This window comes from Bidens hawaiensis, unplaced genomic scaffold (genome assembly GCF_021521415.1).
Source record: "Bidens hawaiensis isolate Kalapana, Puna unplaced genomic scaffold, B.hawaiensis_p1.1 tig00000097_1, whole genome shotgun sequence".
NCBI lineage: Eukaryota > Viridiplantae > Streptophyta > Magnoliopsida > Asterales > Asteraceae > Bidens > Bidens hawaiensis.
This window is the reverse complement of record NW_027491017.1, coordinates 7606547-7619564: the sequence shown is the minus strand read 5'-3', so window position 1 is coordinate 7619564 and position 13018 is coordinate 7606547. Positions and strand designations below refer to the sequence as shown.

Below are 13018 nucleotides of genomic sequence, written 5' to 3'. Positions count from 1 at the left end.
TATTTGAAATAAAGAAACAAAATAAAATGTAAAAAAAAAAACTAATGAAACATATAGTGCAAACAACAAGAAATCTAGAATCACAAATTTATAAATTTGAGAAAATCTCTTTATATACAATTTTAGACTACGTTTACTAGTTACCATCGATAATACAACATATAGTGTCAATAAATGTTCTTGGCTATTTTATATTTGTTTAACTTTCATATTTCAACTAGTTTGATCTCCAATCAATATTTTACTATAATTTGCTGACTATTTAATAACTCAATTGTCAAAATAGTTTTGACTTATGACTCATGGATAGCTAGAACGAATGAGATGAGAGATTCGGAAAGAAGTTGACTATTTTATAACCCATTTGCGAAATGGTTTTGATTATTAACCCATAAATATCTAGGATGAATGAGACGAAAGATTAGAAGTTTGGGAGGGGAAATGAGCCTAATATAGAATGTGGACTTAACATCTAAACCTAGTTATTTTACTTTATTAGAAGAGTAAAGATAAGATAACTACAGTATTCATTTCATATATTTATAGATAAAAGACCCAATACAATAATATATTATCATATATTACGTACGCGACACCCTTACACCATTGATTTCAAAAACATGTGGTGGCAAATTTGTATATTATTCCATTTCGTTTCCATCCTAATTAACCGTTATGCCGATTCAACCATCGTCACCGACGCCATTTGCAGACACCACTTCAATTGAATTTAAAATTGAGAATTGTTTTCAATTGATAAAACTTTAAATATGTTCAAAATTTGTGCATATGATGGAATTGATTATCAAATCGATGGTCGATTGATGATTTTTTGATGATTACGAGCTTATATGAAGTGATTTCAGTGTTCAGTTTCATGTTACAAAAAGTTTAATTTCATATATGAGTTTCTGAAGTTTAAAGGTTTGTTCAAGCGTTTAAAAAAATTGTTTTGAACTTCTTAGAATTTTGTTTTGAACTTCTTAGTTTTTGTTTTGAACTTTTTAGTTTTAAGTTTTGTTCTGAATGTTTAAAGTGTGTTTGTTTTGACTAGAAAATTGTTATGAACGTTTTTAGATCTTTGCTCTGAACGTTTGTAATTTGTTTTGGTTATAGTTTTGTTCATAGTGAATTTCACACTTTTTTTTCAAAACCTGTACAAATAATCTCTGTTGGCATTCGTGAATCTCATATAGTGAACATTGAATTCCAGGCCTATTGTTCTTTACTCGCTGTTAATATTTCGGAACTTGAAAGACGTAATTAATTTGATTCTAATTTGAATCCAAAAGATAACTTTGTGGGCAAATTAGTTTTGTTGGAAGATGTAATTTTGAAAAATTATTACCTTGGAAAAGTCGTTAATTTTAAATACATAGTTGACCAATTGATTTGCTGGAAGACATAATTGAGCAATTAGGCATATCAGATTGAATTTCAGAGTTCTCACACTGCCGATCGAATTATTTTCGACATATGTTCTTTTAATTGATTTGATATGCAGATTTGTATACGCTTGATGAATTAGTTTGTAATCGATGAAGATCGTGAAAATAGATTTAAGTTTAATTACAAATTTGCCACTACGTGAAATTTAAATTGATTATCAGGAGTGTCACGTATGGTAACGTGCTCCCATATTTATATCTACCACATGTTACAAAAATGGATGGTGTAGGATTGACAAGAACCTTAGGTGGTAACGTAAACCGCAAAGAAGACAATCTATTCTCAATGTTTTAAGTCTAAATATATACATGTACTATGTTTTCTTGAAAATAAAACATAAAAAAAAAAGAGCTGAAGTCTTCTTTTAAGTCAAGCATGAAAGAAAAATCTAAGTTTAGAATTTAGAACACGACGACTTTCTCTTGATGTGGTCCTACGTATGTATTTTTTATTCAAACTTGTCATCTAATTACAAATAAACTGTACATAAAAATAAAAATATCATATTTCATTTTACTAAAGCATTATTATTATTATTATTATTATTATTATTATTATTATTATTATTATTATTATTATTCACCATCAAATAATAGAAAGATGCTATACATCTTTTATCTCATAATATTTAAAATCATGCACTATCTCAGCTATATTAAAGACTTTTCTTTTCTTAAAACTTATATTGAAATATAGTTATAAATTTAAACAAGACGGTATATTTAAATACACATTAGTGGTAAATATTATAAGATATAAAGAACCCAAAGTTTAATCAAAATTTTAAAAAGAAGACCCGAGTCATATTAAATAATTTGTCTTATGAATTGAACCAAGCACAAACTAAAAAATCGTTTTAGAAGGTTAATACATGAGTAAATTAATGTGGTGTAATCGTACCTAATAAAATATTAACATCACCAAGACCAAGACGGTTTACAATCCGCAGTTTTAGAAGAAAAGAAAATTCAAAAAAAATACGCGGAAGTGTTGTCTTACAATATACTAATTCTCTTCCTTTGAAAAAAAGCATAATATTGTGATTATTATTATTATTATTATTATTATTATTATTATTATTTACCTTTTATTATTTTAAATCTTAAATTTGAAAAGAAGGAATATAAAAAGGAAATAAACATGGAGTCCACCTCCCATATCAACAACATTAATCAACCCTCGTATCAGTAATCTTCACGCAATTCAACCTCTTCTCTCCTAGTACACCTATACATATAATACAACACCCTCATATATACTATACTTTGAATTCATAAAATCTTAGTTTTATTTCTTTTTCACATACATATTTGTAAAAAAAAAAAAACCACATGGAGTGTATTGAAGCCAGAGCATTGAAATCAAGCTTTTTACCGGAAATTATTGGCATGAAGTCATCTCAGCAAGCTTATTTTGATGACTTTTGGCGCGGAATTAACAACGTTGTGAATGTTTCCTCGGATGACTTTTCTGTTGATGATTTGTTGGACCTTTCCGACAAAGAATTTAGCAATCCTGACTCGTTTGAGGAGGAAGAGCTTGCCTCGGTTTCATCGGATAGCAATTCCATGAATTCTAGCATGGTTTCCAGCGCCGGCGACCAACTTCCTGTTCCGGTAAGTCGGTTAAAACAACAACAAACATACCCAGTAAAAATCCCAACAACAACAAAACTGTTAGCAGGGTCTGTCTAGAGGGGCTAAATTATAATTAACTAATTATAGTTTTGAAGAAACACTAAGTGACCCCGGGCAGATTATAGGTAATCTGGGGGCTAAGTAATGTTTCCCACGAAGGTTAGGTCCAGCAGAGTAAGTTGTACTTCAGGGAACCTGCAAAACAGACACCGTAAGCTCGTCACTGAGAAGGGGGGGGGTTCCTCCTTGTGACCACCCTCCGGCGTGAGAATCAGTCTATATTGCTCTTTGAATATAAAAGTATATGAATACTATTAGAGCAGTTATCAAGTAAGTTATACGAGATAGTAGATGATGAAATGATAATACCATTTGCTGTCTTTTATAGCCGAAGGTGGGTTTCCAAGGGGTTTAGCCGGCCCAACACGCTACCAACTGTAACCTATGCACGTGCCCTACCTGTGAGTGGTGGATAGGTAGCGGCTGACACAGAGCAGGCGTGCCGTGCACTCTTCGTCTTCTACCAACTGCAGGCTAGGCACGTGGTCTGGCAGGAGTTGGTGGGCAGGCGGCGGCTATTGGTCACAGTGCTGTGGCGTGCTGTCTGCCACGCTGCTGTCAGTGAGCTGTCGCATTCTTGGTCAGATCTTTTGTCTTTACCTCGTCAGGTATCACGCAAAAGATCCTCCATACGGACTGGCCCATTTTGGCGGGAGTTTTCCCCCTCCCGCCTTTGCTCATTCTTTCAGGTGACACTGAATATTTGTAAGTGTTAAGCCTTATGCGTGTAACTATGCTGTGCGGGTAGCCTTCCCTGATGGCTTGTATCCGCAACTGCGGGAACAGGCGGGTTACTTTACCATTGGGAGGCTTTTCCCTGCGTATGCAGCTTGCATACTGCGCGTAGGCTTCTCTGAGCATGGTGGGTCCTGCGGGAGTAGATGGTCTTTGCGCAGACATCCCTGTTCAAGGTGAGTCATGCGGGACCAACTGAGCCCTGCTGGGACCTACCTCTTCAAGTCCCCCCAGTCCAATGTTCTTCTCACGAATGTCTAATAAAGTGAGGTGAATTTTTGGACTTAAGCAAAGGGTTTTGAAAAGGGGTTTTTGTAAGGTTTTCCATGGGGGTTCTTCCCGCGGAAGTCCTTGTCACTTGCAGAAATTCCCGAGTTTCCTGCTTGGTCTTTGGGTATGATGCGGGTAGGTCTGTAACCTCCTCGCAAGTCAGGAGCATTGAGTCTTAGTTGTGCGGATTCTCCCTGTGGTTCTGGTAGTTTTTGAACATAGTGATCAATTAAGTTTAAACCACCAATTCCATCTTGGAGCCTCAAACAACGTAGTACTCGATGTTCCCGCAATGCGGGGATATTACTTCCGTTTTCACAAGCATTGCCCAGAAGATCCTTCCTGGTTTCAATTCTCAGCGGGTGCTAGGTATGTGAAGGGTTTTGCCTTTACACTGTACCTGCGTCCGTCTTACGGTTACTTTACTTCCAAGGTATTCCTGGCGTCCATTCCCTGCGGGTGCTAGGTATGTGAAGGGTTTTGCCTTTACACTGTACCCGCACCCGTCTTATGGTTACTTGGTTGCCAAATATTTTGGCTTCAATTCCCTGCGGGTGTTAGGTATGTGAAGGGTTTTGCCTTTACACTGTACCCACACCCGGCTTATGGTTACTTGTTTGCCAAGGTAAGGGATATTTTCCCGCTTACTTTTTTGAACCTTAGTCTTCAAATTTTTAAATTTTGAAATTTGAAGAGTTGGATGGATAACAACCCAATACCTCAAACGTCGTGCGACGGTTTCTTCTGACTGTGTCAGGACGTGCCAGAAGTTATGGCGACATGACATTATGTGGTCATTCCAGTTGCTTTTTCAGGCGCGTGGGCACGGGATTTCGGGCGCGTAGCCGCGAAATCTCTGGCACACGTCCTTTTTGACAGCTGTTGCCAGTTTGCTTTTGCCACGCGTCATAGTTTCATTGCACCTTTGATTTCTCTCTCTTCCGTATTAAATTCATCGCATTAATTGCGATTGCTATATAAAGGGGGAGAAGGTTATTTGCAATTCACACTTTCCACTTTCATCTCTTCTTCTCCAGTAATTTCCGGCGAATTTCTCTTTTTCAGTAAAGCATTGCTCTGAAATCTCTTCTTTCTTCCACCATGTCTTCTCACGATGCTGATGATCAGAAGACTGCTGGCGAATGCCAGTGTTATCTTCCTGTCGAGCTGTACCAGTATATCGTCAGGAAGTTCATGCTCGAGTCTCTCGAGCCTGAGTTTCCTGAGCCCCACCATACTGTGTACGATGCCCCTAGTGGCAAAATCGGGGTTTATGCTGCATTCTTTGTCTACGGGAACCTTAGGTTTCCGTTGACAAAGTTTGTGTACCGTGTCCTAGAGAGGCACGGTGTGCACCTGACAGAGGTGCACCCCATGGCCATTGCCAAGGTCCGGCACTTTGAGTGGGTGTGCCGGATACTGGGCCTTGAGCCCCTTGTTGACCGCCTGATGACCTTCTATACTTGGAGGTGCATCCAAGGGTGGTACACTCTTACAACCCGTATCAAGGGTTTAAAGATTTGTACCACCGAGCGGAGTCTTCGCTCATGGAGAAGAGAGTTCTTCTTTATATCCGCTCGAGCCATCCCCATTGCCATGAAGTTCAAGAATGGCCAGCCGCTTCCGAACCTTCCCGCCATCAACTACGAGGAGGCGGAATGGTTCGCGAAGATATCCCGGGTCCAGTCCCCGGTTTTCCGTTTTCCGGAGTCGGCGATGGTGATGCTGGGGATGAGCCGGGTGTGGAAGGCGGCGAATGCGGATAAGGTTCCGATCGTCCTTGAATATGGTTCGAACTCTACCCCTTATGGTATGTCTTGTTTCTTTTTTGCTGACTACGATTTTTTCTAACTTTCTTGTTGATTTCAGAGGGTAACGATCTTCAGTCGCTCCTGAATCCGCGGGAGGAAGATGGTCCTGCGCGGATGGGTACTCGTGCTCTGGACGAGAACGAGTTGCCCATCTTAGAGCAGACTGCGGGTCGGTTCGTGGAGGTTTACCCGCCAGGCCAAGAGATCCTGAGCCACCGACGGCCAGGTAAGCCTATCTTCTACCCTGAACCTCTCAATGCTGTGCCTGCTGCTGGAGTTCATGACATTTCTTCTTCTGAGGAATCCGCAGAAGGTCCTCCACTGGTGCGGAAGAAAAAGGCTGCCGTCGGGAAAGGCAAGGAGAAGGTGGCCTCTACGGCCGACCCGGTAGTCCTATCTGACTAGGAGTCAGATAATGCAGAGGTGGCGGGGAAGCCCGGTGGTGAGGAGACCACCGCTCCGGAGGCTGCAGGTGTTACCTCCGGGGAGGCAGCGACGACGACGGTTACCGGTGTCAAGAGGCCGGCTCCATCGGGTTCGCCCCCGCTCGTCCGTGCGTTCAAGCTCAAGAAACCCCGTAAGTACCCCCATAATTCTTGTCTAGATTTGTTGTTTCAAATAAATTTTTCTAACACTTTTGCTTGTGCAGGTGTGGATGTTGACGCATTCCAGGGTGGAGTTGGAGTAAGTATTCCCCCGCCAATGACGGTAGGCTCGGTCAGCCTTCCCGAGGCGTCGACCCAGGCGTCTACGCTTGCTTCCGCTGGTTCCAGCCTTCCTGAGGCTGTTCCAGCTGAGAAGGTGTCTCCGCCGGCCGTGAGTGCAATTTTTACAGCATCTTTCACGGAGCCGGCGGTTACTGTTGCTGAGGAGACGGCGCCAACAATGGCTACCACGGCGGCTGCCACTATACCTGCGCCACCGGCACCGACGGCCGGACCATCAGGTACGCGCCGGGCTTCCCGCCGATCTACGCCACCTTCCCGTCTGCCTGACCTGTTGGATGGATTTCCTTTAGGTTCAGGTGATGGGTTTGGCGGCTATCGGCCTGTTATTGACCCTACAGGTACGTAGGGTTCTTTTTTCTTTGTATATTTTTGTCATCTTTTCCTAACTGCCTTTGTTTCTTTTGCAGTGTCGGATTCCAATGAAGTGTATGTTCCAAGATGGAACATACGCCGAGGAACAACCCTTCGCACCCCTGTGGAGTGCGTGGACTGGGCTCGCCACGCTGCTCCTCATGGTGCGTTGGGGGAAGCCATGGCTAGCTACCAAGAGGGTAGGCTAACCAATGAGCTTCGGGTTCTCCAGGCCCGAACGCAGCCCCGCGTCGAGCTGCTTTGTCGTGAAAACGACAAGTTAAAAGCAGCTCGCGCCAAAGATGTATCTGAAGCGCGGGCTCTTCGGGAGGAGAACCGGCAGTTGGCCACTGCCGCAGCCGAGAAGGAGAGGGCATTCAAGGCCCTCGAGGTTGAAGTCCAGGCGCGACTCGAGGCCCGCTCCAAGGCTGCCCAAGCTGTGAATGAACAGCTTCGGCTGGCCAAGGAGACTGCGCGAAACTCAACTGAGAGGGCTGCCAAGGCTGAAGCTGTTGCTGAGCCACTTCGCGAAGAGAATGAGCAGCTTAAATGCAAATTAAAGGCTCTTCAGCATGCTCATGACGCCTTGGCAATGGAAGATGCCAAGAAGCTGCAGGAGATCCTTGACCAGAGGGGGATGCTTGACCGTACTGAAAGGAAACTCAAAAGCGTCGAAGAAGCTGCCGCCAAGGAAGTTCAACTTGCCAACCTTGATAAAAGCGGAGCCGAACGTGCTTACAAAGAAAGTCAAGCTACCCTCCAATGGCTGCTTCGAGAAGCGTTGCCTGAGGTATCTTTATCTTTTTCTTTACGCTTTCCGCTCGTAATTAGAAAATGTTCTAACTTGTAATATTCTTTTGTAGGTTGTGCGTCGGGTCCTTTCAGAGACCTCTTACGACGATGCAATGAGCGCAGCCCTCAACGCTTCTCATGAGGATGGGCAGAAGACTGGCTTCCTGCTTGGTCTAGGGTTTGCTGAGAGAGGCTTTCCGCCCTCCAACTTCCCTTTATTCAATGTTAATACTGAAGCTGCTTATGACCAAGCTGTGAATCAGTACGCTGCCTTCCCGCATCCAGTGGTGGAGAAGGTGAATGAAGCTGCTGCTGCTGATGATGGGCTAAGCATCCTTAAGGCTTTCCTTGGGCAGCCGCGCTCTGACGGTGCTGGTCCAAGCGGAGGTGGCCCTGAAGCCTGATCCTGAAGATCCCTTCCCACTGCTAGGATAGACAGCCTTGTATAGATTTCTTTTAGGCGGGTAGTTACCCAGCCATTCTTGTAATTGATTGTGAAATATTAATCTCTTTGCGTATAAGATTGTTATTTCCTTGGGTTCTTTGCTTTATAAACTTATGACTTGCATACTTAGTTTAAATTAGCAATTTCCCAAGTGTTTAGAATAAGAACCTTTGAACGTGGTTGATGATGGGTTAAAGTTTCGCCTCCTCCTTCGTGATTGTGCGGGTAAAACCGTCACTTGCACTTGGTAGGATGGCTAATCTTTACCCTCTATCTGACCTGCGTGTAGGTTTTCCTTTTCGAAATTTCTAAGGCATTAAGTTAAACCTTTGAACGTGGTTGATAATGGACTAAAGTTTTCGCTTCCTCTTTCGTGATTGTGCGGGTGTAACCGTCACTTGCACTTAGTAGGATGGCTTTAACTTTAGACCTATATCTGACCTGCGTGTAGGTTTTTCTTATCCTTTTAAGTGTTCATAAGTTAACCTTTTAACGTGGTAGACGGTAAGTTAAGTTTGGCTTCCTTGTTCGTGATTGTGCGGGTAAGACCGTCACTTGCACTTACAAGGATGGCTAAACTTTACCTACATCTGACCTGCGTGTAGGTTTTCCTTAGAACTTTTTAACATTTTGGCGTTGTGTTTATGCGGGTATTGCCGCCTTCCACACGCAACTACTTCTTCCCGTAAGGGAAGTTCATAGGTTACAAGCTATTAATACATCATGAAAGGAGAATCATTTCCATTAGAAGTGGCTCTAGGCCTTTTCTTTACAAGTTGGAATTGATCTACATATAACATTTGCGTAATTGAGCTCCATTCCATGTTCTAGGGATGGGAGTGCCATCGAGCCTTTCGAGCCGGTACGCGCCCTTTCCCAGAACTTCTTTGATAATGTATGGCCCTTCCCAAATCGGGGCCAACTTTCCTGGGCGTTGTTGGTTCGAAGCCTCGTTGTTACGCAGTATGTAGTCTCCTTCCTTGAAGTTGCAGAGTTTTACCCGCGTGTTGTAGTATTTTTGCATTTGTCGTTTGTAGTTTTCTTCACGCACGGCGGCTAAGTCTCTGCGCTCTTCGGTTAGCATAAGGTCTAACCGTCTTTCCGCATCATTGTCTTCTGGTTGGATTAAGACCCTTGGTGAGGGTAAACCGATTTCGACTGGGATCATGGCTTCAGTGCCATAAGTGAGACTGAACGGGGTTTCTCCCGTACTGGTCTTCTTCAGCGTTCTGTTTGCCCAAAGGACGTGTGGAAGCTCGTCCACCCAACCGGATCTATGTTCCAAGAGTCTTCTCTTTATGCCTTCGACGATGCTCTTATTTGCTCTTTCCACCTCACCGTTACCTTGCGGGTGTGCCACTGAGGTAAAGGTGTGGGTGATTTGAAGTTCTTTCAGCCACTGCTGTAGCTTCTTGTCAGCAAAGTTGGTGCCATTGTCGCTTACCAAATTCTGTGGAAGTCCAAAACGACAAATAATAAATTCCCAAATAAATTTTTTGATATGCTTTGCGGTTGTTTGGGCTAAAGGTTTCGCTTCTATCCATTTGGTGAAGTAGTCAATGGCTACCACTAGGAACTGAACATTCCCAGCTGCTGTTGGAAATGGGCCTGTCACGTCAATGGCCCACTTCTGAAATGGCCACGAGGAAGTGACAGGAACAAGTTCATTTTTCGGGCGATGCGTGTTGGGTGCGTAAAGCTGGCAAGATCTGCATTTTCTGATGTATGCCAACGCGTCCATATGCATCCCCGGCCAGAAGTATCCTGCGTTGTTTAGCTTGGCTACCACAGCGCGGGGGCCTGCGTGTACTCCACAGATGCCTTCGTGAACCTCCCTTAGGAGGTAGTCAGCATCTTGGTTGTCCACGCATCTTAACAATGGGCCAAGAAAGTTACGTCTGTAAAGGGTGTCATTGACCAGCTGATAATTCAGTGCTTTACAGCGTAGTTTTCTTGCCTGTGACTTCGACTCTGGTAACGTTCCTGCTTCAAGGTATTTTATTATTGGGGTCATCCATGTTTCTGTACCGGTTTGGATGACACAAATTTCCTTGTGCGGGACTGATGGTGTTTCGAGGAGTTCCACGCGGATGTCCTTTCCCAAGTGGGTGAAGGCCAGTGATGCAAGCTTGCTTAACGCATCCGCAGATTTGTTTTCGCTGCGCTTGACGTGTATCACTTTACAATCATTAAAATCGCGCATGATGGCTTTGGCTTGGGCAAGGTACAGGGCCATTGTGTCGTTCACAGCCGTGTACGTCCCGTTTATTTGGTTTGCCACTAGCATGGAATCTACGTGGGCTTCCAAATTTTTTACACCCATCTTTCGCGCAATCCTCAATCCGGCCAGGAATGCTTCATATTCAGCTTCGTTATTCGTACTTGGAAAATCCAGCCGAATAGCATAAGTATATTCCTGGCCTGCTGGATTTGTTAATTTTAACCCTGCGCCTGAACCCTCGTTACTAGCTGCTCCATCAGTGTAGAGTCGCCAGACTTCATCGATTTCGTGTGCTGGGGAGGGTTGAACCTCCTCCTGGCACTCTTTCTCCCGTGAAGCGGGGACTTCTGCAATAAAATCAGCCAGGACCTGACCTTTAATGGCTGGTCTCGGCTTGTATTGAATCGCATATTCTCCCAATTCAATTGCCCATTTGGCTAGACGTCCCGATAACTCGGGTTTGCCTAGAACATTTGAGAGTTTGAAGTTGGTGAGAATAGTGATTGGGTGACCCTGGAAATATCGTCTCAACCTGCGTGAAGCGTGTATAAGTGCCAAGACCAGTTTTTCCAGGGTAGAGTACCGGGTTTCCGCGTCTGCCAGCACGCGGCTAACATAATAGATTGGCATCTGGATGCCTTTTCGTTCTACAAGCAGGACTGCCCCGGTTGCTCTATCTGTTGCGGAGAGGTATAGGATTAACTCCTCCCCCGCTTGTGGTGCCGTGAGTGTTGGGAGTTCGATCAGGCGTGATCGAATCTCCTGAAAAGCTGCTTCCGCTTCTGGTGTCCAGCGGAAGTGCGTTTTCTTTAAACAATTTCTTAGCGTTGACACAAAAGGGAACGACCTATCCGCATGGTTTGCCAAAAAGCGGTTAAGCGCGACTAGTCGTCCATTAAGTGTTTGAGCCTGTTTTATGGTGGTAGGTGATTCCATTTTGACAATGGCTTCGACCTTTTCAGGGTTCGCTCTGAAGCCATCTTTAGTAATAATGACTCCTAAGAACTTCCCTTCTTCCACCCCAAATGAACACTTGCTCGGGTTGAGTTTTCTTGCATTAGTTTAGTTATTGATTTATTTCAATATTTCATAATCAGGATTTTTATTGCATGGATATTAATTTGAATTTTAATAGATTTGAAAAAATATTTTCTCTTTGTTCTAATTATTGATTTTAATTTTAATTTTAATTACAGATTGATGATATGGAAAGCCTTGAATGGTTATCACAAATTGTGGATGATTCCGTGTCGGAGATTCCTATATTATATCCGCCGGTAAAGTTAGAACAACGAGTTGACCGGGTTATTTTGAGCCGGTTTGAACCGGTGGTTAACGTTTCCGGCCCGAGTTTCACGGTTTTGGGATTACCGTATCCGGTTCCAAGGGAGTGCAGAAGCGAAGGGTCGAGAAAACCGGGTCGGGTGTGGTCAAGCGGATCACGGTCGCGTACACTCACCGACTCGTCTTCGAGTTCGTCGTCGAGTCATGACTCGTCCATAACTTCTCCAATGCTATTTAGAAACCCGGTTTATTTCACAGAGCTTTTTGAAAAGCCGCCGGCTGCTAAGAAACAAAGAAAGAGTCCGGCCTACCAGAATGGACCGAGTTCAAGTGACTCGGCGAGTCAACGTCGGTGTACTCATTGTCAAGTTCAAAAGACACCTCAATGGCGAACCGGTCCTTTAGGTCCCAAAACATTATGTAACGCTTGTGGGGTCCAGTTTAAATCGGGCCGGCTTTATCCGGAGTATAGACCGGCTTGCAGCCCTACTTTTTCTGTTGATGTTCATTCGAACAGTTATCGGAAAGTGTTGGAAATGAGAAAGAGAAAGGAAGTAGAAGTTGACATGGGTTTGAACCTGACAGTTCAAACTTGAACTGATTCGGGCTCTAAGCAATTGATTGAACCGGTTTTGATAGCCTAGGAGTGGTTCATTTACAATTTTGGTGGGTTGGTTTGAAGACTTTAGTTAGGTTGGTAAAGGTAGGTTAAGGATGTATTATTATTTAGTGTTTATTATTATGTTAAAATTTCGTGTTGTTTTAGTTTAAGTTAGACTATGCTTAGTCTTACTTTTTGCCGTAGAAGTATTTTATATGGTTAGTTTTTCTTGTTTAGAAAATTGCGCGTTGTAATCGTAGTTTGTTAAATCCCCATATGTCGTTTTCGAAATTCAAATTTAAGTCTAGCTTTGAACTATTCAAATATATTTGTTAGTTTCTTGTCAAGTCGTTGTAAATGACATTTGCTTACTATTCTGAGTTAGGTTTAGATACGTTTTTTAATAAAATTGTCACGCTTGACCTATCTAGGGCATAACTTGTTGGTTCTATGATAAGTTAACTTTCATACATCAAAAAGGTTATTGATTCTTATAATTTTCTATATAGGGTCATAGGGATCAATAGATAAACTTTAATACAAAATCATGTGAAGAGGTAGGTCCCCGCAAAGCCCAGTCGGACCCGCAAGACACACTTTGAAGATGTACGTCTGCGCAAAGACCAACTGGTTC

At 43.1% G+C, this 13018-nt stretch overlaps 1 protein-coding gene across 1 annotated transcript; it reads left to right on the top strand.

The window, feature by feature from the left end:
- The first annotated feature begins 2773 nt into the window (after nucleotides 1-2773).
- Nucleotides 2774-12810, top strand: LOC143565515 (GATA transcription factor 7-like). The gene is made up of 2 exons (XM_077052496.1): nucleotides 2774-3065; nucleotides 11696-12810. The coding sequence occupies exons 1-2, from the start codon at nucleotides 2781-2783 to the stop codon at nucleotides 12377-12379; spliced, it is 969 nt and encodes a 322-aa protein (XP_076908611.1). The 5' UTR covers nucleotides 2774-2780; the 3' UTR covers nucleotides 12380-12810.
- Nucleotides 12811-13018: the final 208 nt, after the last annotated feature.